The following is a 23,429-nucleotide window of genomic DNA, read 5'->3' as shown; positions in this document are numbered from 1 at the left end:
GAAATATCCCCGGGAGCTGGATCGCCCGTAGGGGGAGGAGCCTCCAAGAGGAAAAGTCCCTCATCCGCTTCGAAGGAAGGGAAGGTTTCCTGAGGCAATTCCCTGGTTAGGCGAGCTGTGTCCAAGAAGGTGGCAGGAGTTGCCGAGCGTAGGAAACCTTGCTCAAAGGCCTGTCTGACCCCACCAGCGGCCCCATGACAGAGCAACAAGACCATCCAGCGTCCCAGCTTATGGAGGAAGAAGGAAGAGCGGACGTAGGCCAGTCTGTACGCCTTCAGCCGCTCTGATTCGCCAGCCCGGTACACCTCCAAACTGTTCTGGTTCTCCGCAGCCTCAGCGCGCGCCGCGGACAAGTCACTCTGGCCCTGAGTAGCCGTTTCCTGGGCCTTTAAGAGATCCGCTTGCAAGGATTGGAGAGTGGCTTGACACGCTTCCCATTGAGTTCGCATGGTTGTTTCTCGGGCAGCGGCAGCACTAGCCAGGGCCTGGGCATCGGCCAACCTCATTTGCAAGAGCTCTTGACCTTTCCGTAGAAGCGTCAACTCCGCCGATTGGGTGAGTAGCTCTGCCTCTTTGGCTTTTAGCTCAGAAACTGTCGCCTGATGATGGTCCGCTTCAGAAGCCAAGGAAGACTCACTTGTCTTCAAAGCCGCCTCCAGCTGTTGAAGTTTAGTGAAGGAAGCGTGGGAAATGGCCCGAGCAGAGGCCGCCGACTCCCCAGCTGCACGCAGATAAGCGTCCAAGCTCTCAAGAGAAGGCTCAGGAGGAGCTGAGGAAGCCGCAAGGTGCTCTAGTTCCTGAAGGCGTGCCTTGAGCGCCGCGTTCTCTCGCTGAAGCTCGGTTGCTCGTTGCACGACGCTCAGACTCGCGGAGCAGGTCTTCCAGTGGCCAGAAGAATAGAAAGGGGGTTACAGAAATACACAGATACCAGGGAAAGAAGAGAAAGAGCTTACCGCCACCAGGGAACGAGCGATTTGATCAAATTCCCCCAAAGGGGAACTGCTCCCCCAGAACTGCTGACTGGCTGATTGCCAGGAGATGGCCAGGTCCCCATAGAAGTTGACCCTACCGAAGAGAGGCGATGAATCGGCAGCGGGCGCGTGGGTTGGATCGGTCTCCAAAGTGAGCCTCCATAACGCTTGAAAGGCTGGGTCTGTAGAGGGCAGGTTCAGGAGCGGCATGGCCGAGCTCGGAGGCGCGAGGAGAGGAGACGCAGAGGGCATCAGTAAGTCCGGGGGCTGATCGCCGGAGGACGAAGGCGAGGCAGGTAGTATATTCTGGATTGTCACCGGAACGGTCAGGTCCAATGGCGGGTCTGCCACCTCCAGATCAGAGGCCTTCTCCCGGGCCAAGTTTGTCTCCTCGGTCGAGCTCGTGTCCGAGGGCCTGGTGGGGGAAGAGATGCTCACTACACGTTGACGGCAAGGAGGTGGAGGAGAAGTTGCGGGTTCTGGGGCTGTTCTCTTGCCCTTGCGCGTAAGGCGCAGCTTCATAGTTGGCGGGAGAGGAGACACTGGGCCTGCGGGCGATGGCTCAACCGCAGGTTGATCAGAGATGCGGGGTAGGGCTGAGTCTGCAGGGCTGAGAGCAGGTGGCTCAATAAGCATCGGAGCCTCCTCCGCATCAAAAGTCCGGGGTTCTGAAAGCTGTGGACCGGCGGCGACGACGGGATCAGAAGGTGGACCTTGAGTCAGCTCTTCGTTCAGAGCTTGCAGAACAGCTACCGAGGGTTTCTCCTGACTGACGAAGGAACGGAGGATGGCCGCCACTACAAAAAGAAGAGGAAAAAGCACCTCAGTTAGCGAAGAGCGGCATATGAAAAACATCAACTTACCAAAAGGAGCTCCGATTTCTGTCGGGACAGGGTTAAGACCAAAAGCGTGCAGAATGCCTTCTAGCATCAGCACGGACAAGCGAACGACAACACCATTCAGCTTGCCTGAGGCTGTGGAGCAGGCAGAATCGTGAGCATGTGAAGGAAAGTCAGAAGCAAGGATAGGACGCCATTGGGAAGGCCTAGCCAAGGGGGCAGGGGGCTTAAGGAAGAAAAAGCGAGACCTCCAGCCTTTATTGGAAGAAGGTAGGTCACCAAAAAGCTTATGGCCCAGCTTGGTCTGAACGTTGAATATCCCTGCCTCAGCTCGTCGGAAAGAATAGAAGTGATGGAACAGTCTAGCGGTCAAGGGAATTTGATAAATGCGACACAAGATGATGGTTCCGCAGACCGCTCAAAATACATTGGGGGTAAACTGAGAGATATCAATACCGCAATACTGACTCAACTCAGAGAGAAAAGGATGTAAAGGAAAGCGAAAACCGCCTAAGACTTGATCCTTAAAGACAGTGATAAACCCTTCGGGAGGAGAAGAAGGATGTTCATCTGACGAGGGAAGGCGGAACTCATACGCGGCGCCTAGCCCCAGATTGGATTGCAGTGAAGACAGGTCGTGGTGGTCTAAGTCGGAGATGTAACGCGAATACCAGAAAAGTTCCTTACCATCCATGATTGCGAGGAGTAAGCAGGCGAGGGGAAGGAAGACAAGAGGGGTCACAGGTCGGGCGCAAACCGGGGAACGAGGAGTTGCACTGCCAGAAACGCCCGCGAATGAGAGGAGGAGGATAGCGAAGCGTTGAAGTAAGGAAAGCGGACTACCTTTAGGGTTTATAAAGCCAATTCATTCCTAGGAAACATCGAGAGTCGAGCCGAGTATCTTTTTGGGTAACGCGCCTCAACGCCGCCGGATGGGAAATAAGCGCCGAAGGGTGCAAAAAGGGGTCAGATGCTGGCGTTAGGGGGCGTGCGCAGTAAAGGCGCCAGACAGGTGTCATAACGAGAAGAAACACATTAAAGATCGACAAGGCAAGGTAATCATGAAGGGGCGTGGCCTCAAAAAAGAAGCATTCTTCGTAAAAGGCTCAAGGCTAGGCGGGAAGTTTCATGAAGCTACAGAAGCCAGGCAATTCAAAAGAGTCGCAAATAGGACAGGGCAGCGGGAGCGATTGCCAGATCAGAAAGTAGCAAGCAGGTCTGCGGGGGTGTTATCCGTTCGGAGCAGCCGAGCAAGCAGCTCTGCGTAGGTAGCCCCCGATCTGAGCAGCTAACCGAGCGCGTCGCGAGAACTGCGGGGTCATCATAAGATGCAAGGGCGTTGTGGCCCAAGGGTGGAGTAAGGTTTTTACGCTCCCTCTCTTATTCTTAATTCTATACCATACGTGATGCAATTGCAGGAAGAAACGCGACGCAAATGATTAAGCCCAAAGCTAGCAATAGCGACCAGATTAACTAAAGCAATGAGGTCGGCGTAGGCGGGACGGATGAAGGCAGTGCATCTAGGCCTTTGCCGTTTGGAGTTCTTACTGGTCTCGGACCAGCGCCATCGCCACCGGTCTCGGACCGGAGTATCATTAATGGTCTCGGACCAGCGCCATCGCCACCGGTCTCAGACCGGAGTATTATTACTGGTCTCGGACCAGCGCCATCGCCACCGGTCTCGGACCGGAGTAGCCCAGACTCTCGCCTCAGTGCGAGTTATAAGTGAGCTCTGCTCTCACACCCAACAACCTTTTAGGTCGGCTCCCATGCGAGAATCAAAAGTGAGCCCTGTGCTCAAGCCCAACGACCTTTTAGGTCGGTAGTCCCAGACTCTCGCCTCAGTGCGAGTTATAAGTGAGCTCTGCTCTCACGCCCAACGACCGAGCTCCTCGAGAATCAAAAGTGAGCCACGTGCTCACGCCCAACCACAGGTCGATAGTCCCAGACTCTCGCCTCGGTCACGAGTTATAAGTGAGCTCTGCTCTCACGCCCAGACCTTTGGGTCGGCTCCCATCTGAGAATCAAAGTGAGCCACGTGCTCACGCCCAACGACCTTTAGGTCGGTGGTCCCAGAACTCTCGCCTCAATGCGAGTTATAAGTGAGCTCTGCTCTCACGACCAACGATCGGCTCCCATGCGAGAATTATAAGTGAGCCTGTTCTCACGCCCAACGACCTTTTAGGTCGGTGCCAGACTCTCTCGGTCACGAGTTATAAGTGAGCTCTGCTCTCACGCCCAACGACCTTCGGGTCGGTGTCCTGAGAATCTGGCCTCTGCTCACGCCCAATGACCTTTTAGGTCGGTAGTCCCAGACTCTCGCCTCAGTGCGAGTTATAAGTGAGCTCTGCTCTCACGCCCAACGACCTTTTAGGTCGGCTCCCATGCGAGAATTATAAGTGAGCCCTGTGCTCACGCCCAACGACCTTTTAGGTCGGTAGCCCCAGACTCTCGCCTCAGTGCGAGTTATAAGTGAGCTCTGCTCTCACGCCCAACGACCTTTCAGGTCGGCTCCCATGCGAGAATCGAAAGTGAGCTCTGTCCTCACGCCCAACGACCTTTCAGGTCGGCCCTCACGCGGGGATCAAAAATCAACTCCCCTGCGAAAATCATAAGCAAGCTCGGTGCCCACACCTGACTACCTTTCTGAGGGATGTGCCTCACATTGAGCGGAGCATTTTCAATAATCAGGTCAGCTACATCTGGCTTTACTTTACGCAAATTGCAAATATGCAGCAAATACGCAGGGCAAAGGATGCGGAAGGCCATCTACCCTACTCCTAGAGCGTCAATATTAACTACGAAATCAGGTTTTGTGCGTTCATTACAGTTTTAAGTCTTAAGCACTATGTCGGTTTTATTATCCAAAATTCATACATGAAAAGGAATCATGAAGCGATTCTTGACTCTTACATACGGGCCAGTTTCTAAAAAATACTTTCTAGATGAAAATTGAGCAGAAAAGACCATGTCGAAAGGAGACAGATGTACAAGCACCGCAGCACAGTCCAATAAGAAGGTGATACAGCCAAGGCCACATGCAGGAATGCCGTATGACAAAGGAGCCACTGAGACAACCATCCCCCAGACCAGCTTTAACTCGTGGAAGGGATTGACCATGGAGAATGAGCACTTCCACGTGAAGACCTGTCGGGAGACTCAGGGGCGTTCTGAGCCCGAGCCAGCTCCGCACGTAAGGAGTCGATGACCGCCTGTTGCTGGGCGATCGTGTCTTGCTTAACGTCAAGGCACGTGCGGAGAAGGGATAACTCCGCCTCATGCTCTCGCTGCAAACGTTCCTGGAGGCTAAGTTGGCGCTGCAGGCTAGCCTGGCATTCCTCTTTCTTCGCCTTCTCCGCATGTACACAGTGCTTCGCTAGACGGTACTGATCTTCCATGGAACGCAGGGCAGCCTTCTGGCGATCCCGATCCTGGGACACGCGCTCCAGTTCGCGTTCTCTCACGACAAGTAGCGAGGTGAGCTGATTTATCTGCATTTGGGAGGGCGGTTGATCAACTTCGTTAGAGGAAGGAGAATGCATCTTGGGGGGAGAAAGAAAGCAAGTAGGAGAGCAGGAATGGAGAAGGATAGAGTAAAGGAGTGACCATGAGGCTCTTTATAAAGAAGGTGGGTGCCCGAGTCAAAGCAATTGCTTGGGGACGGCGCCCCAAGCGACTGGCGATGCAATTAAGGAGGCATGGTATCCCAGGCGACGCGACACAAAAGTTGACGCGTGACGCAGGAAGCAGAGGGCGCAGAGATGTGCTGAGGTCACAGAGATGTGCTGAGGTAGAAGCACAGAGATGTGCTGAGGTAGAAGCACAGAGATATGCTGAGGTCCCAGAGATATACTGAGGTCATAGAGATGTGCGGAGGTCTAGTCAGTCAGACTGTCGTCCTCCTTCGACTAGACTTGTGGGGGAGGCTTGTGATACGGCTGGTAATGGAGGGGCCCATGAGGAAAGGGTTAGAAAAGTCAAGGTCATATAGCGGTCAAAAGTCAGGAGGATGTGGCAGTCAATAGTCAAAGCGACTTGGCGGTCAAATAGTCAAGCTGACGAGGCAGTCAGAGTTGAGCATAGGGGATAGCCAGAGGCCTGACAGGCTTGTTGATCGAAGGGGCGAAGCAGTAGGAGAACGAAGAGAGACGACAGGCCTACGGTGGAGGGCCAGGAAATACAAAGCGCAGAGGCAGGTCGGGATCGACAGAGCTAAGCAGAGGTAGCTCGAGCTACAGGCCTGTGGTGGAGGGCCAGGAAATACAAAGTGCAGAGGCAGGTCGAGATCGGCAGAGCTAAGCAGAGGCATCTCGAGCTACAGGCCTGCGGTGGAGGGCCAGGAAATACAAAGCGCAGAGGCAGGTCGGGATCGGCAGAGCTAAGTAGAGGCAGCTCGAGCTACAGGCCTGCGGTGGAGGGCCAGGAAAGACAAAGCGCAGGATGCAGGTCGAGATCGGCGTAGCTGTGTATAGACAGCTCGGGCTGTAGGTCTGCAATTTGGAGGCCCGGAAATGCAAACCACGGGTGCAAGCCGGTGCAGGTCACAGTGGATCGGAGGAGCTAAGTAGGGCGGGTGCGGAGAATCTCAACGGTCCGTCAAGGATAATCATTACATATCAACAATGCGGGCGAAGACGGAGGTTCCTAAAACGAAAAGATGCCCTCATAACCAGTAGTAGCCTGCCAGCTGTCCCTCACTACAAGACAAAACCCATGTGTGAAGGCGGAGGTTCCTAAACAGAAAGATGCTTTCACGACAAATAGCAGCACGACAGGTGTCCGGAACTAGGCGACAAAGCCCAGCGTCTAACATTTTCTGACAGGATGGCAGGTTCTAAGAGGAGGACGCATAAAAGGGGAGAGATCCCTCGTACGCAGGTACGCGGACACACTCCCTCGTCACTTTTTTCCACAACTGTTTTTTCTGTTGGGATCTTAGATGGCTAAAGGGGGGGGTGAATAGCCTCTTTAAAAACTTAAGCAGAGAGTTCTACACAGAAACTAGTTAGCGCAGCGGAATAAGCAAACTAAAACAAAACGAAAACCAACACACAAACACTGATACACATATTTACGAGGTTCGGGGATAACTTGCCCCTACTCCTCGGCGTGTCCGTAAGGTGGACGACTCCTTGATCTTCGGTAGATCGCACCCCGGAAGAATTCCGGCTAAAGATCCTCCTTCTAGGTGGAGTAACCTTCCCACAAAGTCTCAAGAAATATCTAAGTTAAAGCACGAGACTTACAGAAACTCGGTGGCAAAGGAGAATAGAAATGCTTACAACCACGCGAGGATCAGTAGCAGAAAACAGAGATCGCAGTTCACCCGAGAGCTCAAGAACTTCGCACAACCGCACACTTTTCTTTCAAGCTTTCTTGTTGTTGTTCTTGTTCCCCTCTCGCTGTTTTTACTGCTTCTCAAAACCTGATCTCTGCTGTCACAGATCTGGTCCAAACTGCGCAAATCAGCGCTGCAGCCAATCCCTTTTCCTCCTTCTCTGATTCTCTGAACTCACACCAATGATATCACAGTCAACACTGGCGTCTTCTGAGCTCGAACCAATCCCCAGGAGTCAAGCAGATCGCAGCCAGATCACAGCAGTATCCGTTGATGCCTGAAATGCACTATGCGCCGCTGAAACCAACAGAAAGACCATTTGTCGCATTCCTCTTACAAACTTAATTTGAAATTAGGCTTGGAATGATACATGTTAACCTGCAAACTCAAAAGCTAACAGCACATAGGATTACATCACATAAATGAATGAGATATATCAAAAGCAGTGAAGGAATCGTTGATACAGCGAACAAATCAGAGTGTGTGGATCGGTCACCAGACCGATCACAGTGCCTTGGACCGATCGGTCTAAGGCCATTCTGATCGGTCGTAGTGACCGATCAGATTGAGTGTGGATCGGTCCACAGACCGATCCACCTCTTTCTCTCTTCTGCGGGCTTTTCTCGATCGGTCTCACGGCCGATCAGATTACCTCGATGTACTGCGGTGTTTTCGATCGATGCGGGCCGATCAGATTTCACTCAATGTGCTCATGAGTGTCATCGATCGGTCATCGACCGATCCGTGGAACTGTTTCCGGATCGGTCTGCCGACCGATCCATCGATTCTTTGTGAAACTCGGTCGGCAGACCGATCCAATGTGCCATGTAATGTCCACTTAGGTCCCTCTCGACCTAATCCGGAGAACGAGCTACGAGGCCCTCTCGGCCTAGTCGGTCCGAGAGCGAGCTCTGAGCCCTCTCGACCTAGTCCGGAGAGCGAGCTACAGCCCTCTCCGACTTCGTCCGGTCCAGAGAACGAGCTACCGAGCCCTCTCTGACCATTCCGTGCCAAGTCGCCATACTTGGACTTTTCCCGTGCCAAGCTCCCTGCTTGGACTTTTCACCAGATGTCTTGACCCATCTGGATTTCCCTTGCCTGGCTTCACTCACCAGGACTTTCCCTCCCAACTGATCAACCTCGATCAGTAGTCATTCTGAGTTTAAACACTATCTGATACAAACTTAAATCAGTGTCAACATCAAAACAACAGCCAGGTCAGACTGTATCAACAATCTCCCCCTTTTTGTTGTTTGACAACACGATTTAAGTTTAGATCAGAATTGTTCAAATTTTCATAATTTTAGGGGAATCAAGATCCTCCCCCTAAGACGGATACAACACTATGTGAGGGTCTTCACATTTGCATTCATCTAAACTTAGTTATCTTCTCCCCCTTTGTCAAACACCGAAAAAGTACGAATAAGGTAAGATAACTTAAAGAACTCCCCCTTAACCCTTACCGTCTGGTTCTTAAAGCGCTTAGAATTCCCTCTAAGTGTATTCTAAGACAGTAATAAGGAAATAAAAGACAAAACAAGACATGCAAGTGAACAGCATATTAATGACCGATAGAAAATGAAGCATAATAACGAGCAAGTAAATATAAAACTGAGTAGCATAAATACAGGAGTAACATCAGAAGTGCAAACATCCAGGTCAGTCATAAAGACTAACAAATAACATCCAAAATACAGACAGTCAACAAACAAATCAGTCAATCAACATCCTCACCGAGGAACATCACCATCATCGGCGGGAGGGTGAAATCACGAGGTGCTTGGAGGATGGATAGCACAGGTAAGGCTGCGGAGGCGGGTAGCGTGCCATCCATCCAGGTAGCAAGCTGGTCACCACACGATGACGCGCATATCATCAGCTCAATATGCCCACGCAGTCATCATGCTGGTCTATCCGAATCGCGAGCCATCCATTTCGGCAGATATCATCTCATCATCTTGATCAAAGCGGCTCTCATTTCGGCGATGCGGTAGCGATCGAGGATCGGCCTCTCCATCGTCGGCAGCAGGAGGAGCGCAGCAGCAACCTGTCGTGGAGGTCCCGTGGTAACTCACCCAAAGCTCTCCCATCCTTCCACTGAACACCCCCATTTTGTCCAATGATGCGGACTTGGAAAATGCCCGTTTCCCAAGTCGGCAATCCTGCCTGACCATTTTGACTACCCTACCCTTAGACACATCTATCTGAAGGGTCTCGAGCCAATCTGTAATTATATGCCCATAAGGCATATAAATAGTGGAGCCGCTGGGCCGAGAATATGAGATGATCGAAGAGTAGATGCTGGACATAATGTCAAAGTCGAGACGCCGACGTAACCCATAAAGCATCAAACAATGATAGGGTCGGATCTCAGCAAGAGGTTTGGATGTGATTGGAAGAATACAGTTTGTGACTATCTTAAAAAGAATATAGTTAGGGGCAGATAGTCGTAGGGCAGCAAAGGTGGGAAAGTCAACATCCAACTCATCCAGGTCATCTGGTCTAGGATGACCGAAGAAGTACTCACAGATGGAGTCAGGTGAGACATCAAGTGGAGGACGTAATGATTCTGGTAAATCAGGATAAATGGAAAAAAGATCCCCCGAACACATTCGGCAGCCTAGATACCCAAAAAATTCTCTGATGGAGAAATCGATAGGTATTTTAGCGACTCGGGTTTTATAAACACCATCACTGTTCTGATGAAGATTGTTATAGAACTCAGAAACTAGGGCAAGGTTGATGTCCCTTTCTAAGTAGACTACCGAGTCAAGTTTAAAATAGGCTAGGGTTTCAGACACAGAAGGACAAAATTCATCCATATACTTTCGATCCACAGATCGACATGGAAGCAGCTTGAATGTCCTTTGTTGAAATGCTTGCTCAAAATGGCGGTTCGGGAACCTTGAAGAGGAGGAAGGTTGAAGTCGGGTGGGTGCCTGGGACTTGGATTTCTCAGGTGACTTAGATTTAGAGCTCCCTTCACCCACTACTTTCTTTCTAAGGGTCAACAATGTGGTAAAATGGGGCAATGAGTGAGCACCGGAGCCACCAGCACAAAAAAAACATATATGGTGAGAAATGAAACCGAAACGCCAAAGGTCTAGAGAGGTAGAGAGTTACCTTGGTGCCATTTAACTTTAGGCTAGGGCTTCCGAGGGCTAGAGCTTCGTCTAGGGTTCGGCGTGCAACGAGAAGAGATTGAGGTTAGGGAAGGAGTCAGCTAGGGTTCCGCGTGAAAGAGGAAAAGAAGAAATCAGGAGGTTTTAATGGTTACTGATGGGTATACAGTTGATGAAATGATCGGACGGTTGTCCGATCAGTGAAATCCTGACCGATCAGGGAACGTCCTGATCGGTCAGGGATTGTCCTGATCGGTCGTGGGGACCGATCAGGGAGCTTCCTGATCGGTCCCTGGACCGATCAGATGTGGATCAGAAGGGTCGATGCGTGCCGGTGTCTTCCTGATCGATCCCTGGATCGATCCAGTGAACCTTCTGTGGTTAGGAATGTCCTGATCGGTCGCGGAGACCGATCAGGATCGTATAATCTCCTGATCGGTCGTGGAGACCGATCAGGCATCATCCTGATCGGTCCCTGGACCGATCAGTGTCTGATATAATTTCAGAGGTCAAATTATGAGCCGTTATCTATCGAGAATTCTGAAAAGTTCAGAACTCAAGAATTCAAAATCTCCCAAATTCATAACCTAGAATCTACGAATCAACACCCACAAATATATTTTTAAAAAAATGAGCTCTTATGGTCTGAGCTTGTTTAGAGCCCGAAAGTTTCAAACTTTAAATCCAAAAACTCAGACATTTGGAATCTTAGAATTTCAATCTCAGAAACCCTTATAAAACTATATAGTGAGCCAAGGTATTAATTAAGACTTAGAATTGCTATGATCAGTTTCAAGTTTGCCAAAATATATCCAAGTTAATATTATTTCCTTTAACAACCTATCGTATTGACAATCAAAGTCATGAAATGAATCATACAACCATATCAATCAACACATCAACCAACAACCATAAATAGATAATTTCTAGGCAAAAGTCCAACCAAGATTCCTTGATTGGAATATATGAGTAAGATCTAGGAGCCAAATACACATGAATTATGTAATGGCCTTCCCCATACTCAATTTATGTCTCTTCAACCTAATTATTCAAGGGATGCATGATACATTTTGAATAATTTGATTGATCCTAGCATCTCACCCCATTTCTAGCAAACAAAAATATTTTGTTAAACCTTATAGTTTGTGTGAGATGTTCCCAAGTTGTCCAAATTATTGTCCCAATTACTCTTGTCATTTTAATAGTCCTTATTGATCATGATGAAGTCCTAAGGACCTAAGGAGCCAAACACATTCCCAACTCCCTCCTTAAATGACTAAATTCATTCTCCGGAAGGGGTTTGGTGAAAATATCAGCTATATTTGACTTTGACTCAACATATGTGAGTGCAATGTCTCCCCTAGCTACGTGATCTCTTATGAAGTGATGACGCACTTCAATGTGTTTGGTCCTCGAATGATGGACTGGATTTTTAGTTAGGTTGATCGTGCTAATGTTGTCACATAGCACTTGTACACCCTTATAATAAAGTCCATAATCCTCTAGGGTATGTATCATCCACAACAACTGTGATACACTCTCTCCCATGGCAATATATTCGGCCTCGGTCGTGGAGAGAGCAACACAATGTTGCTTCCGACTCGACCAACTAACTAGAGATGAACCTAAAAATTGGCAGCCCCCACTAGTACTTTTCCGATCCAATTTGCATCCAGCATAATCGGAATCGGTATAGCCTATCAAATCAAAGGACTCCGTACGAGGGTATCACAGTCCTACTCTCATTGTGCCTTTGAGATATCTCAGAATTCTCTTAACTGCAATTAAGTGAGATTCCTTGGCACAGACTTGATACCTAGCACACATGCCCACAGCAAAGAGTATGTCCGGTCGACTAGCTGTGAGATATAGAAGACTACCAATCATGCTTCTATATTGCGTTAGATCAATTGGTTTTCCACTCTCATCATTGTCAAGGCGAGTGTTTGTCGCCATTGGAGTGGACACTTCCTTAGAGTCACTCATATTGAATTTTCTAAGCATCTCTTGAGTGTATTTTGTCTGATGGACATAAATTCCATCTCGAGTTTGTTTGATTTCAAGTCCGAGGAAAAATGTCAACTCTCCTACTAGACTCATCTCAAACTCACTTTCCATGTGAGAAATGAATTCATTCAAATAGCCCTTGTTATTTGAGCCACAAATTATGTCATCGACATATACTTGGGCTACAAAAATGTTTTCACCATCTCTTCGTAGAAATAGTGTTGGGTCTATTTGGCCTCTTACAAAACCCTTCTCTAGTAAATAGGTTGACAGCCTTTCGTACCAAGCTCGAGGTGCTTGTTTAAGCCCATAAAGAGCTTTCTTGAGCTTGTACACGTGGTTTGGAGCTTCGGTACTCACAAACCCCGGTGGTTGCTCAACATAGACCTCTTCTTTGATGAGACCGTTTAAGAAAGCCGATTTAACGTCCATTTGTTAGAGCTTGAAACCTCTATGTGCAGCAAAAGCTAGCATCAAACGAATGAACTCTAATCGGGCCACGGGAGCATAAGTCTCATCATAATCGAGACCTTCGACTTGACTATAGCCCTTGGCTACAAGTCTTGCCTTGTTTCTTACAACTTCTCCCTTTTGATTTAACTTATTTTTGAAGACCCATTTAGTTCCAATAATGGTGGTCTTCTTAGGTCTAGGAACTAAGTCCCACACTTGGCTCCTTTCAAATTGACCTAACTCATCTTGCATAGCTAAGATCCAATCAGGATCGTGTAATGCCTCATCAACTATTTTTGGTTCAATCTCTGAAATCAATGCGACTTCATTAGATTCATTTCTAAAGAATGACCTAGTCCTAACCCCTTGTTGGATGTCTCCCACAATTTGATCTTGGGGATGACTAGTGGCTAACCTAGACTGCCTTGGTGTTGGCGGTGCCTCATGAGTGGTCTCACTCGGCACAGGCAAGGACTCAATATCAGGCAAAGGATCAGATTGAGTTCTTTGTTGCCTTTGCTCATCAACATCAGAGTCAACTTCGACTCGTTCTTCATTTTGATCATTCAAACTTAGATTTCTAAGTTCAAATTGAATTTCTCCTATATCCCTTGGTTGATCATTTAAGTTAGGGATTTCTTCAAAAGCTACATCAGAGGACTCTTCAATCAATTTAGTCCTATTGTTGTAGACTCGATAGGCTTTGCTGGTAAGAGAGTACCCGACCAGTATCCCTTGATCAGCCTTAGCCGTGAACTTCCCAAGATGATCCTTGGTGTTCAAGATAAACACCTTACAACCAAACACCCTAAGATGTTTAATTGTAGGCGGTTTCCCAAACCAAAGTTCATGGGGAGTCTTTCCTAAGAACCTATGTATTAAAACTCGATTTTGCACATAGCAAGCTGTATTCACAGCTTCAGCCCATAAGTAACTCGGTAGTGAGTACTCATTGAGCATGCTTCGTGCAGCCTCTTGTAGGACTCGGTTCTTTCTCTCCACAACCCCATTTTGCTGTGGGGTCCTTAGAGTAGAGAACTCATGCCTATATCCCTTTTCTTGACAAAACTCTAGAAACCTATGATTTTAAAATTCCCCACCATGATCACTTCTAATGGTTTTAATTGTTGTAGATTTTTCATTTTCAGTTCTTCTACAAAAGGAAATAAAAATATCTATAGTTTGGTCCTTATGTTTCAAAAAGAAAGTCCATGTGTATCTAGTAAAATCATCAACGATTACCAAGCAATATCTACTTCCATTCAATGATATTACACTACTGCAATCAAATAGGTCCATGTGCAATAAATCTAAAGCAGTAGATGTACTTACAGTGCTTTTACCTTTATGAACACCTTTTGTTTGCTTACCCTTTTGACATGCATCACATAGTTTGGTCTTGTGGTACTTGATGCTGGGTAAGTCTCGCACTAATCCTTGGTTGGCCAACTTTCGGATGTTCTTCATGTTTACATGTGCCAACCTTCTATGCCATAGCCAAGACTCTTCTTCTTTCGACATGAAACACTTAATCAAAGCATTAGTAGCACTTTTAAACGATACTTGATAAATATTATCAACCCTTGTGCCTACTAGTACCGTGTCAAGTGTGTCAATGTGTTTAACCAAACATTGACTTGAATGAAATTCAATTGTGTAACCCGTATCACACAATTGACTGACACTTAGGAGATTAAAAGTCATCCCCTTGACTAGAAGGACATTCTTGATATGGAGACATTCGGATATATGAATGTCTCCAACTCCTACAACCTTAAGGCTACCATTGTTACCAAATGACACATTACCTCTATTTTTATTTTGAATGGTAGAAAACAGTGATCTGTCCCCGGTCATGTGCTTGGAGCATCCACTATCAACAAACCAAGTTGATAGATGCTCCCCTCGACCAATGCCTACAAGACACGGAAGATAGAGGTTTTAGGTACCCAAATCTTGGGACCTAATGCTTCTACAACGAAAGACCTAGGAACCCATGCCTTGGTCATACCTTTCCTAGTTCCATGAGCCCTAGAAACATGTGATCTACTATGTTGAGTTCTAGACATTAGAGAAATGAAACTCGACTCCTTGGGTTGATACCCTAGCCCGGCCTTGTTGTAGACTGCCCTTTGGGCATTTAGAATCATGTCTAGAGTCTTAGAGCTAGTTGAGAATTTCTCAAGCATTTTCTTGAGTTTCTCAACCTCACCCTTTAACGCCTTGTTCTCATCCTCAAGGACTTCTAGATGTAGGTCATCGACCTCATCTTCCCTAAGGGTCCTTAAGGTTTTTACTTCTTCTTTTAACAATTTATTTTCTGTTTTTGACTTTTTAAGCAATGTAGATAAATGAGTGATAGTCTTATAACACTTTTCTATATGAGAAGAGGTTACCTCTTCATCATCCGACGATGATGAAGCCGCGGTTGAAGCGTCGCTCGAATCTCCCTCACTTCCGGAGTCCGAAACTTCCCTTGCCATAAGTGCTAATTGTCGTGTGCTCTTTTCCATCTTCTCTTCTTCCTCCGATGAGCTTGATGAGGACTCATCCCAAGTGGCCTTGAGAGCCTTCTTCTTCTTGGCTCTTTCCTCCTTCTTTTTGGCTCGTTCCTCCTTCTTCTTAAGTTTTGGACACTCACTTCGATAGTGTCCCTTTTTGCTGCACTCATAACACGTAACATTAGTTTTGTCAATATTTTGTTCACTAGGTTTACCTTTTCCTTTGTATCTCCTGCTCCTTCTCATGATTCTTCTTACGAAATTCGCCATCTCACTTGATGATGATCCACTTTCATCATCGGATTCTGAGGAAGAGGTGGATGAGGAAATCTCCTTTTCTTTCTTCTTTTCCTTCTTCCTTCTTCCATTCTTGCTCTTTGGTCCTGCAAACAAAGCAATACCCTTCTCTTTTTGACCTTTGTTAGCAAGCTCATGAAGTTCCATCTCACAGAAAAATTCATCTAATTTAACAATGGAAAGATCCTTGGATACCTTGTAGGCATCTACCATAGATGACCACAAGGCATTCCTAGGAAAAGCTTTTAGAGCATACCTTACGAGATCGCGATTCTCCACTCGTTCGTCCACAGAGTGTAGACCGTTGATGATCTCCTTGAATCTCCCATGAAGCTCACTTACCGTTTCATTGTCCTTCATAGTTAGATTTTGGAGTTGATTCAAGAATAGGTCCCTCTTGGCAATCCGAGAATCTCGAGTTCCCTCTTGGAGCTCGATGAGTTTGTTCCATAGGTCTCTTGCACTCGAGAACGGACCTACCTTGACGAGTTGGTCCTTGGCGATTCCACATTGCAAGGTGACCATGGCCTTGGCATCGGCTTGTGCTTTGCGTAGTTGTTCGGTAGACCACCTAGACGAATCAAGTTCCTTACCTTCTTCATCTTTTGGTGGTGTAAAACCCTCCTTGACGGAAAACCACATGGAGATATCGGTCTTGAGGTAATACTCCATGCGGCTTTTCCAGTATTGGAAATCTGCTCCCTCGAAATAGGGTGGACGGTTGGTGCTGAATCCCTCCTTCATGGCCATTGTTTAGCTCTTTGGGTTGTTAAGCCGAAATGAAGAGCACCAGGCTCTGATACCACTTGTTGGGATCTTAGATGGCTAGAGGGGGGGTGAATAGCCTCTTTAAAAACTTAAGCAGAGAGTTCTACACAGAAACTAGTTAGCGCAGCGGAATAAGCAAACTAAAACAAAACGAAAACCAACACACAAACACTGATACACAGATTTACGAGGTTCGGGGATAACTTGCCCCTACTCCTCGGCGTGTCCGTAAGGTGGACGACTCCTTGATCTTCGGTAGATCGCACCCCGGAAGAATTCCGGCTAAAGATCCTCCTTCTAGGTGGAGTAACCTTCCCACAAAGTCTCAAGAAATATCTAAGTTAAGGCACGAGACTTACAGAAACTCGGTGGCAAAGGAGAATAGAAATGCTTACAACCACGCGAGGATCAGTAGCAGAAAACAGAGATCGCAGTTCACCCGAGAGCTCAAGAACTTCGCACAACAGCACAGACTTTTCTTTCAAGCTTTCTTGTTCTGTTCTTGTTCCCCTCTCGCTGTTTTTACTGCTTCTCAAAACCTGATCTCTGCTGTCACAGATCTGGTCCAAACTGCGCAAATCAGCGCTGCAGCCAATCCCTTTTCCTCCTTCTCTGATTCTCTGAACTCACACCAATGATATCACAGTCAACACTGGCGTCTTCTGAGCTCGAACCAATCCCCAGGAGTCAAGCAGATCGCAGCCAGATCACAGCAGTATCCGTTGATGCCTGAAATGCACCATGCGCCGCTGAAACCAACAGAAAGACCATTTGTCGCATTCCTCTTACGAACTTAATTTGAAATTAGGCTTGGAATGATACCTGTTAACCTGCAAACTCAAAAGCTAACAGCACAGAGGATTACATCACATAAATGAATGAGATATATCAAAAGCAGTGAAGGAATCGTTGATACAGCGAACAAATCAGAGTGTGTGGATCGGTCACCAGACCGATCACAGTGCCTTGGACCGATCAGGCTATCTGAGGCCATTCTGATCGGTCGTAGTGACCGATCAGATTGAGTGTGGATCGGTCCAAAGACCGATCCACCTCTTTTCTTTCTTCTGCAGGCTCTTCTCCTGATCGGTCTCTCTGACCGATCAGATTGCACTCAGTGTGCTACTGAGTGTTTTCTGATCGGTCTGCAGACCGATCAGATTTCACTCAGTGTGCTACTGAGTGTCATCTGATCGGTCATCAGACCGATCCGTGGAACTTAGTTTCACTGGATCCACTGATTCTTGTGTCACTGGATCGATCTACCGACCGATCCAATGTGCCATGTAATGTCCACTTAGGTCCCTCTCTGACCTAATCCGGAGAACGAGCTACCGAGCCCTCTCTGACCTAGTCCGGTCCAGAGAACGAGCTACCGAGCCCTCTCTGACCTAGTCCGGAGAACGAGCTACCGAGCCCTCTCCGACTTCGTCCGGTCCAGAGAACGAGCTACCGAGCCCTCTCTGACCATTCCGTGCCAAGTCGCCATACTTGGACTTTTCCCGTGCCAAGCTCCCTGCTTGGACTTTTCACCAGATGTCTTGACCCATCTGGATTTCCCTTGCCTGGCTTCACTCACCAGGACTTTCCCTCCCAACTGATCAACCTCGATCAGTAGTCATTCTGAGTTTAAACACTATCTGATACAAACTTAAATCAGTGTCAACATCAAAACAACAGCCAGGTCAGACTATATCAACATTTTCTTCTTCTTCTTTCTGCTTTTTCTGGGGAAAAAGGACCTGACTTGAGCGTCGGAGGGTCTGATCCGGGGACTTTTTCCCTGGGTTTTGGTCTCTAACGTGAGCGGGGGGATTGTCTGAGTGTGCGCAGGGTCCTGTAGCAGCGTCAACCACCCGTGGGAGCCGAATCACCTACGACTTTCCGTGAACAACCAAGCCGCCGCGACCAGCCTCCGTCCGACTCAGCCTCCGGACGGGATCACATTGTTGGTTGCTACTCGGAAAGCCTAGAGGTTCCACTGTACAAAAAATTTGTACAAAGGTCTAAACCTTTTCCTAGCTACCATGTGTTCTTTTAAATTAAATTTTGGATCGCCTGCGGAACTTAACACGTTTGATCCAAAACTTAATCTATTTGTTCTTTTAGGTTTTGACTTGGATCTCCTGCGGAACTTAACACGTTTGATCCAAATCACCTTAAGTTATTAATTCCATTAAATATTAATTTCCATAATTGGTTCCCAGTACTGACGTGGCGAGGCACATGACCTTCTTGGATATGGGAGCAACCACCACCGACTAGACAAAACCTTTTATGGAAAGCTAATATTTAATTTCCTAAAATAACTTTAGGTAAACCAAAAAGAACAATCAAATCACAAGGAAAAGAAAAATAAAAGAACACTATATCGAAAACAAATTCGAAACACTAAAATCGTATGCCTCTTGTATTTGGTATTATTTCCAAAAATAACTAGTATGATGCGGAAAGGAAAAATACTAGTTATACCTTTTAGAAAGACCTCTTGATCTTCTATCGTATTCCTCTTCTAACCTCGAACGTTGTGTGGGCAACGATCTTCCGAGATGAGAACCACCAAGCACCTTCTTCTTCCTTGCAAGTTTCGGCCATCAAAACTTCTTCTAGGATGAAGAGGTTCGGCCACCACCACTAAGCTCCAAGGGATGCTAGAAACAAAGCTTTCTTTCTCTTCTTCTTCTTCTTCTTCTCTAAACTTGATCCGGCCATCATATGAGTCTCCACAAGAAGGATGAGGTTCGGCCATCAAAGAGAAGAAAGGAGGAGAGGATGGCCGGCCACACCAAGGAAGAAAAAGAGAGAGGAAAAATAATAGAGTTGTTAGCCATGAAGGCACCTCTACCCTCTCTTTTATAATCCTTGGCATTGGCAAATAAGGAAATTTAAATAAAAATTTCCTTAATTCTTTTGCCATTGATAAGGAAAATTTATTTAATTAAAAATAATTTTTTCTCATCAACAATGTGGCCGGCCACTTTAAACCAAGCAAAGGAAATTTAATTCAATCAAGAATTAAAACTTTCCTAATTTGTTTCCGGAAATTTTATAAAAAATTTCTCTAATAATTTTTCCCTTCATGATGGTCAATAAAAAGGAAATTTTATAAATTAAAATATTTCTTTTAAACATATGGATAAAAAAAAGTTAAAATTAAAATCTCTTCCAATCTACAAATAAGGAAAGATATCTAATCTTTGTAGAAGCTTTATAAAAGAGATATTTAATTTTTAAACACTCTTTTAAATCATGAACATGATTAAAAGGAAAGTTTTTACCAAAATTAAAATCAACCTTTTAATCTACAAATAAGGAAAGAGATTTTAACTCTTCTCTTAATATTTCGTAGAATCTTATAAAAGGAAAGATTTAAATTTTTAAACTCTCTTTTAAATCATGTTATCCACATAATAAAAATTTTAAAAATAAAATTCCTTTTTATTTTAATAGGACCGGCCACCTAAGCTTGAGTTCAAGCTAGGGCCGGCCACATGAATTCACCCATGAACCAAAACATGGCCGGCCCTAGCTTGGTCTCCAAGCTAGCTTGGCCGGCCCCCTATAGGATGGGTAAGAAGGTGGGTATAGGTGGGTATAGTACTCTATAATTAAGATGCTACGATAGGGACTGAGAGGAGGAATTGGTTTTGGTCTCCCGATAAAATTAAGCATCCCGTGTTCGCCCCGAACACACAACTTAATTTTATCAATAATAATTCATTCCACTAGAGAATTATTATTGAACTACCGCACCAATCCCAAATTACATTTTTGGGCTCCTTCTTATTATGAGTGTGTTAGTCTCCCTGTGTTTAAGATAACAAATGTCCACTAATTAAGTAAGTTACTGACAACTCACTTAATTAATATCTAGCTCCAAGAGTAGTACCACTCAACTTCATCATCATGTCGGACTAAGTCCACCTGCAGGGTTTAACATGACAATCCTTTTGAGCTCCTCTTGGGGACATTCTCAACCTAGTATCTCTAGGACATAGTTTCCTTCTATAATCAACAACACACACTATAAGTGATATCATTTCCCAACTTATCGGGCTTATTGATTCATCGAACTAAATCTCACCCGTTGATAAATTAAAGAAATAAATATAAAATATATGTGCTTGTTATTATATTAGAATTAAGAGCACACACTTCCATAATAACTGAGGTATTTGTTCCTTTATAAAGTCAGTATAAAAGGAATGAACTCAAATGGTCCTACTCAATACACTCTAAGTGTACTAGTGTAATTATATAATTAAGATAAACTAATACCTAATTACACTACGACCTTCCAATGGTTTGTTCCTTTCCATCTTGGTCGTGAGCTACTGTTTATAAGTTATAAGGAACCGATAACATGATCTTCTGTGTATGACACCACACACCATGTTATCTTCAATATAAATTAATTGAGCAACTACATTTATTATAAATGTAGACATTTGACCAATGTGATTCTTATTTCTAGATAAATATTTATACCAAAAGCTAGGCTTTTAGTATACATCCTAACACACATATCATGATACGAATTGGACAAGTTCTCATGAAGATAGACGCTCTACTAGTAGATATGTAATATTTCTAGGACGAAATCTTATCTCATGGAATTTGAAAAAGCAACCTACAGTATTTCGTTCAAGCACTGAGGCAGAATATAAAGTCATAGCAAATACAACGTCAGAAATTATTTGACTTCAATCACTTCTCTCTAAACTTCATCTTGCATCAAATATTGCACCAAAAATTTAGTGCAGTAATATTGGAGCAACATATCTGATAGCAAATTCAATCTTTCATACTCGTACAAAACATGTGAAAATTGATTTCCATTTTGTTCGTGAACATGTGACAACTCAGCAGTTATTCATCTTTTATATTTCTGCTGAAGATCAAATCGCTGATATCTTTACTAAACCATTATTCAGACAACGTTTCAACAAGTTAGCAAGCAAACTCAACGTCAAATATCTCCCATTAAGCTTATCGGGGATAAAAGAGATAAGAAAGAATTATCAGAATTAACCGGATCAAATCATCAAATCAAATCAAATTAGTATTTAGATTATTCTAATAATTATATTATAATTATTAAAATAATTCTCAAAATAATTATATTATTTATTAATTGATTAAACATTATATATTATATTATCCTTAAACAAATACCAATCAACAATAATTTTTATTACTTTCATATTATTTATTACTTTCTCCCTATTCTTCTTACTGCAGTGTCATACGAGAAGCCTCCACGTCCATGGGCCTCAGCCCCAAGCTGACCTCCTGCTGGTGGATCACCGCCCGTCCGCCGGCGTGGATGCAGAAGTGCTCGAACGCCCTCTTAAAGTCTGGCACTTTCGCTGCCGCCTTCGCCCCTGCCCCTGCCCCTGCCCCTGCCCCTGCCGACTTGCTCGCCAAGAGCCTCAGCTGCTCGCTCATCGGCAGCACCCGCCGGCCCAGCGCCGCGATGTTGTCGCGGAGCGCTGTGGCCGACACGGGCATCAACTCCTTCGACAGAGCCACGCCCATGTTCCCCTCCTCGTCCTCCTCCTGGAACACGCAGCGGCAGGCCCTGTCGTCGCCGCCGTGGTGCGTGCGCACCACGTGGGTCAGCTTATACGTGGCGCGGCCTCTCTCCGCTCGTCAGTTCGACAGCAGCACGGCGGCGCCGCCCACCCGGAAGAGGCAGTTAGGGACCGGCATCGGGCGGCGGCGACCGATGTACCAGTTATGCGTGATGTTCTCGGTGCTGACCACCACCGCATACGCCTCACGGTATACCTGAATTTTCATATCTAAATTTGTGCCTTTCCCAATCTTTTACCGATCAATTTTTAGCTCACCTTGAGAAGGTCGCGCGCGAGGTGGACGGCGATGAGGCCGGCTCTGCAGCCCACGCCGCTGAGGTTGAAGGTGCGTATGTTAGAACGGAGGCTGTAGTGGTTGACGATCATGGACGAGATGGAGGGGGTGGGGTTGAAGCGGCTGCAATTGACGACGTGCACGTTGACGTCGCAGGGGTCGAGGGCGGTGCGGGCGAAGAGGGAGTCGAGGGCGCTGAAGACGACCTGCTGCTTCTCTTCGCGCTCGCGGGCGGCTGCCATGGACGGACAGGGAGGCACCTGGTGCAGAGTCGGCGGGATGTATGCCTCGTCGCCGAGGCCTGAGCGCGCGAGAACCTTGAGCTGGAACGCGATCGTCTCCTCGTCGTACTTCCCGCATGGGATCGACAGCTCCTCCAGCTCATTGAAGGAGATTTTGAACTCCGGCGGAGGCAGGTGGCAGGCGAAGTCCACCAGGTAGACCGCGAGCGGCCGCCGCATTGCGAGATACATCAGCATCATGGAGAACGGGACTAGGAGCAACAGCAAAAGGAGTTGGCCGCGGTGAACTCTGTTGCCCCATCGAAAGCAGAGCTCAAGGAGCCACTCGAGCTTCGCCGGCGTCATCGCCACGGAGGCTAAGGAGAGGAGCATGGAGACGATGAAGTAGCAGTAGGCCAGATTGGCGTACGGCTTAAAGCTCGACGCTTGCTTCTCCTCCATGGACGATTTGTTTCCGCCTCTGTGTTGATCGCTGCAAATGGATTTGATCGTTTCGATGATCGGAGTGATCGCACAGGTCGAATAGAAGAGGAATTTGGCAACGGAATCGAGGAATGCGCGCGGTGTGTTTTTGATTCGCCGGGGGAAAACCCCAAAAAAGAAGCAGAGTCCCAACAGTAAGGGCCAGCATTTTGTTATTTGAGCGACAACAAGAGCGTGATCTTCTCTTCTTGTGAGATGGCTCACAGACTTGCCTGGTTCGGGTCTAGCCCGGCTTGACCGAGTACTCGTTTGGGCTCGTGCTCTGTAGTCCAATAATTAGTAAAATTAATAAGGTAATCTAACCCCGTTAAGTCAAGTTTAAAATAAATTAAATCATATCCCCATGGTTATAGTACCGTTGTTGGACTTCTAGACTAGTCATCGCGTGTATTTTTCAATTTATCTTTGTGGTCGGTGGAAAATTTTCATAGGGGTTAGGTTGATCACCACCGGGATAGTCAATGAGATTAATTGAGATTATCATTTTTTAAAATAAATCAAACCATTGATATAGTTATTCAAACTTAATTTTTAGAT

At 46.4% G+C, this 23,429-nt stretch overlaps 1 protein-coding gene across 1 annotated transcript; it reads left to right on the top strand.

The window, feature by feature from the left end:
- The first annotated feature begins 5,417 nt into the window (after nt 1–5,417).
- On the top strand, nt 5,418–23,141 carry LOC122004436. Its single transcript, XM_042559326.1, has 3 exons — nt 5,418–5,648; nt 21,538–22,080; nt 22,158–23,141. The coding sequence occupies exons 1-3, from the start codon at nt 5,418–5,420 to the stop codon at nt 22,470–22,472; spliced, it is 1,089 nt and encodes a 362-aa protein (XP_042415260.1). The 3' UTR covers nt 22,473–23,141.
- Nucleotides 23,142–23,429: the final 288 nt, after the last annotated feature.

This window comes from Zingiber officinale, chromosome 7B (assembly GCF_018446385.1).
Source record: "Zingiber officinale cultivar Zhangliang chromosome 7B, Zo_v1.1, whole genome shotgun sequence".
NCBI lineage: Eukaryota > Viridiplantae > Streptophyta > Magnoliopsida > Zingiberales > Zingiberaceae > Zingiber > Zingiber officinale.
The sequence above is the reverse complement of the archived record's forward strand: the minus strand, read 5'-3'. Positions and strand labels throughout refer to the sequence as shown.

Excerpts from the sequence above, each read along its gene's own strand:
- LOC122004436 (XM_042559326.1), top strand. The coding sequence starts at position 5,418 with ATGAGGCTCTTTATAAAGAAGGTGGGTGCCCGAGTCAAAGCAATTGCT. Across the intron at positions 5,649-21,537 it reads AAGCACAGAGATATGCTGAG|TGTCATACGAGAAGCCTCCA; the intron begins GTCCCAGAGATA and ends TTCTTACTGCAG. Across the intron at positions 22,081-22,157 it reads ACCACCGCATACGCCTCACG|GTCGCGCGCGAGGTGGACGG; the intron begins GTATACCTGAAT and ends CACCTTGAGAAG.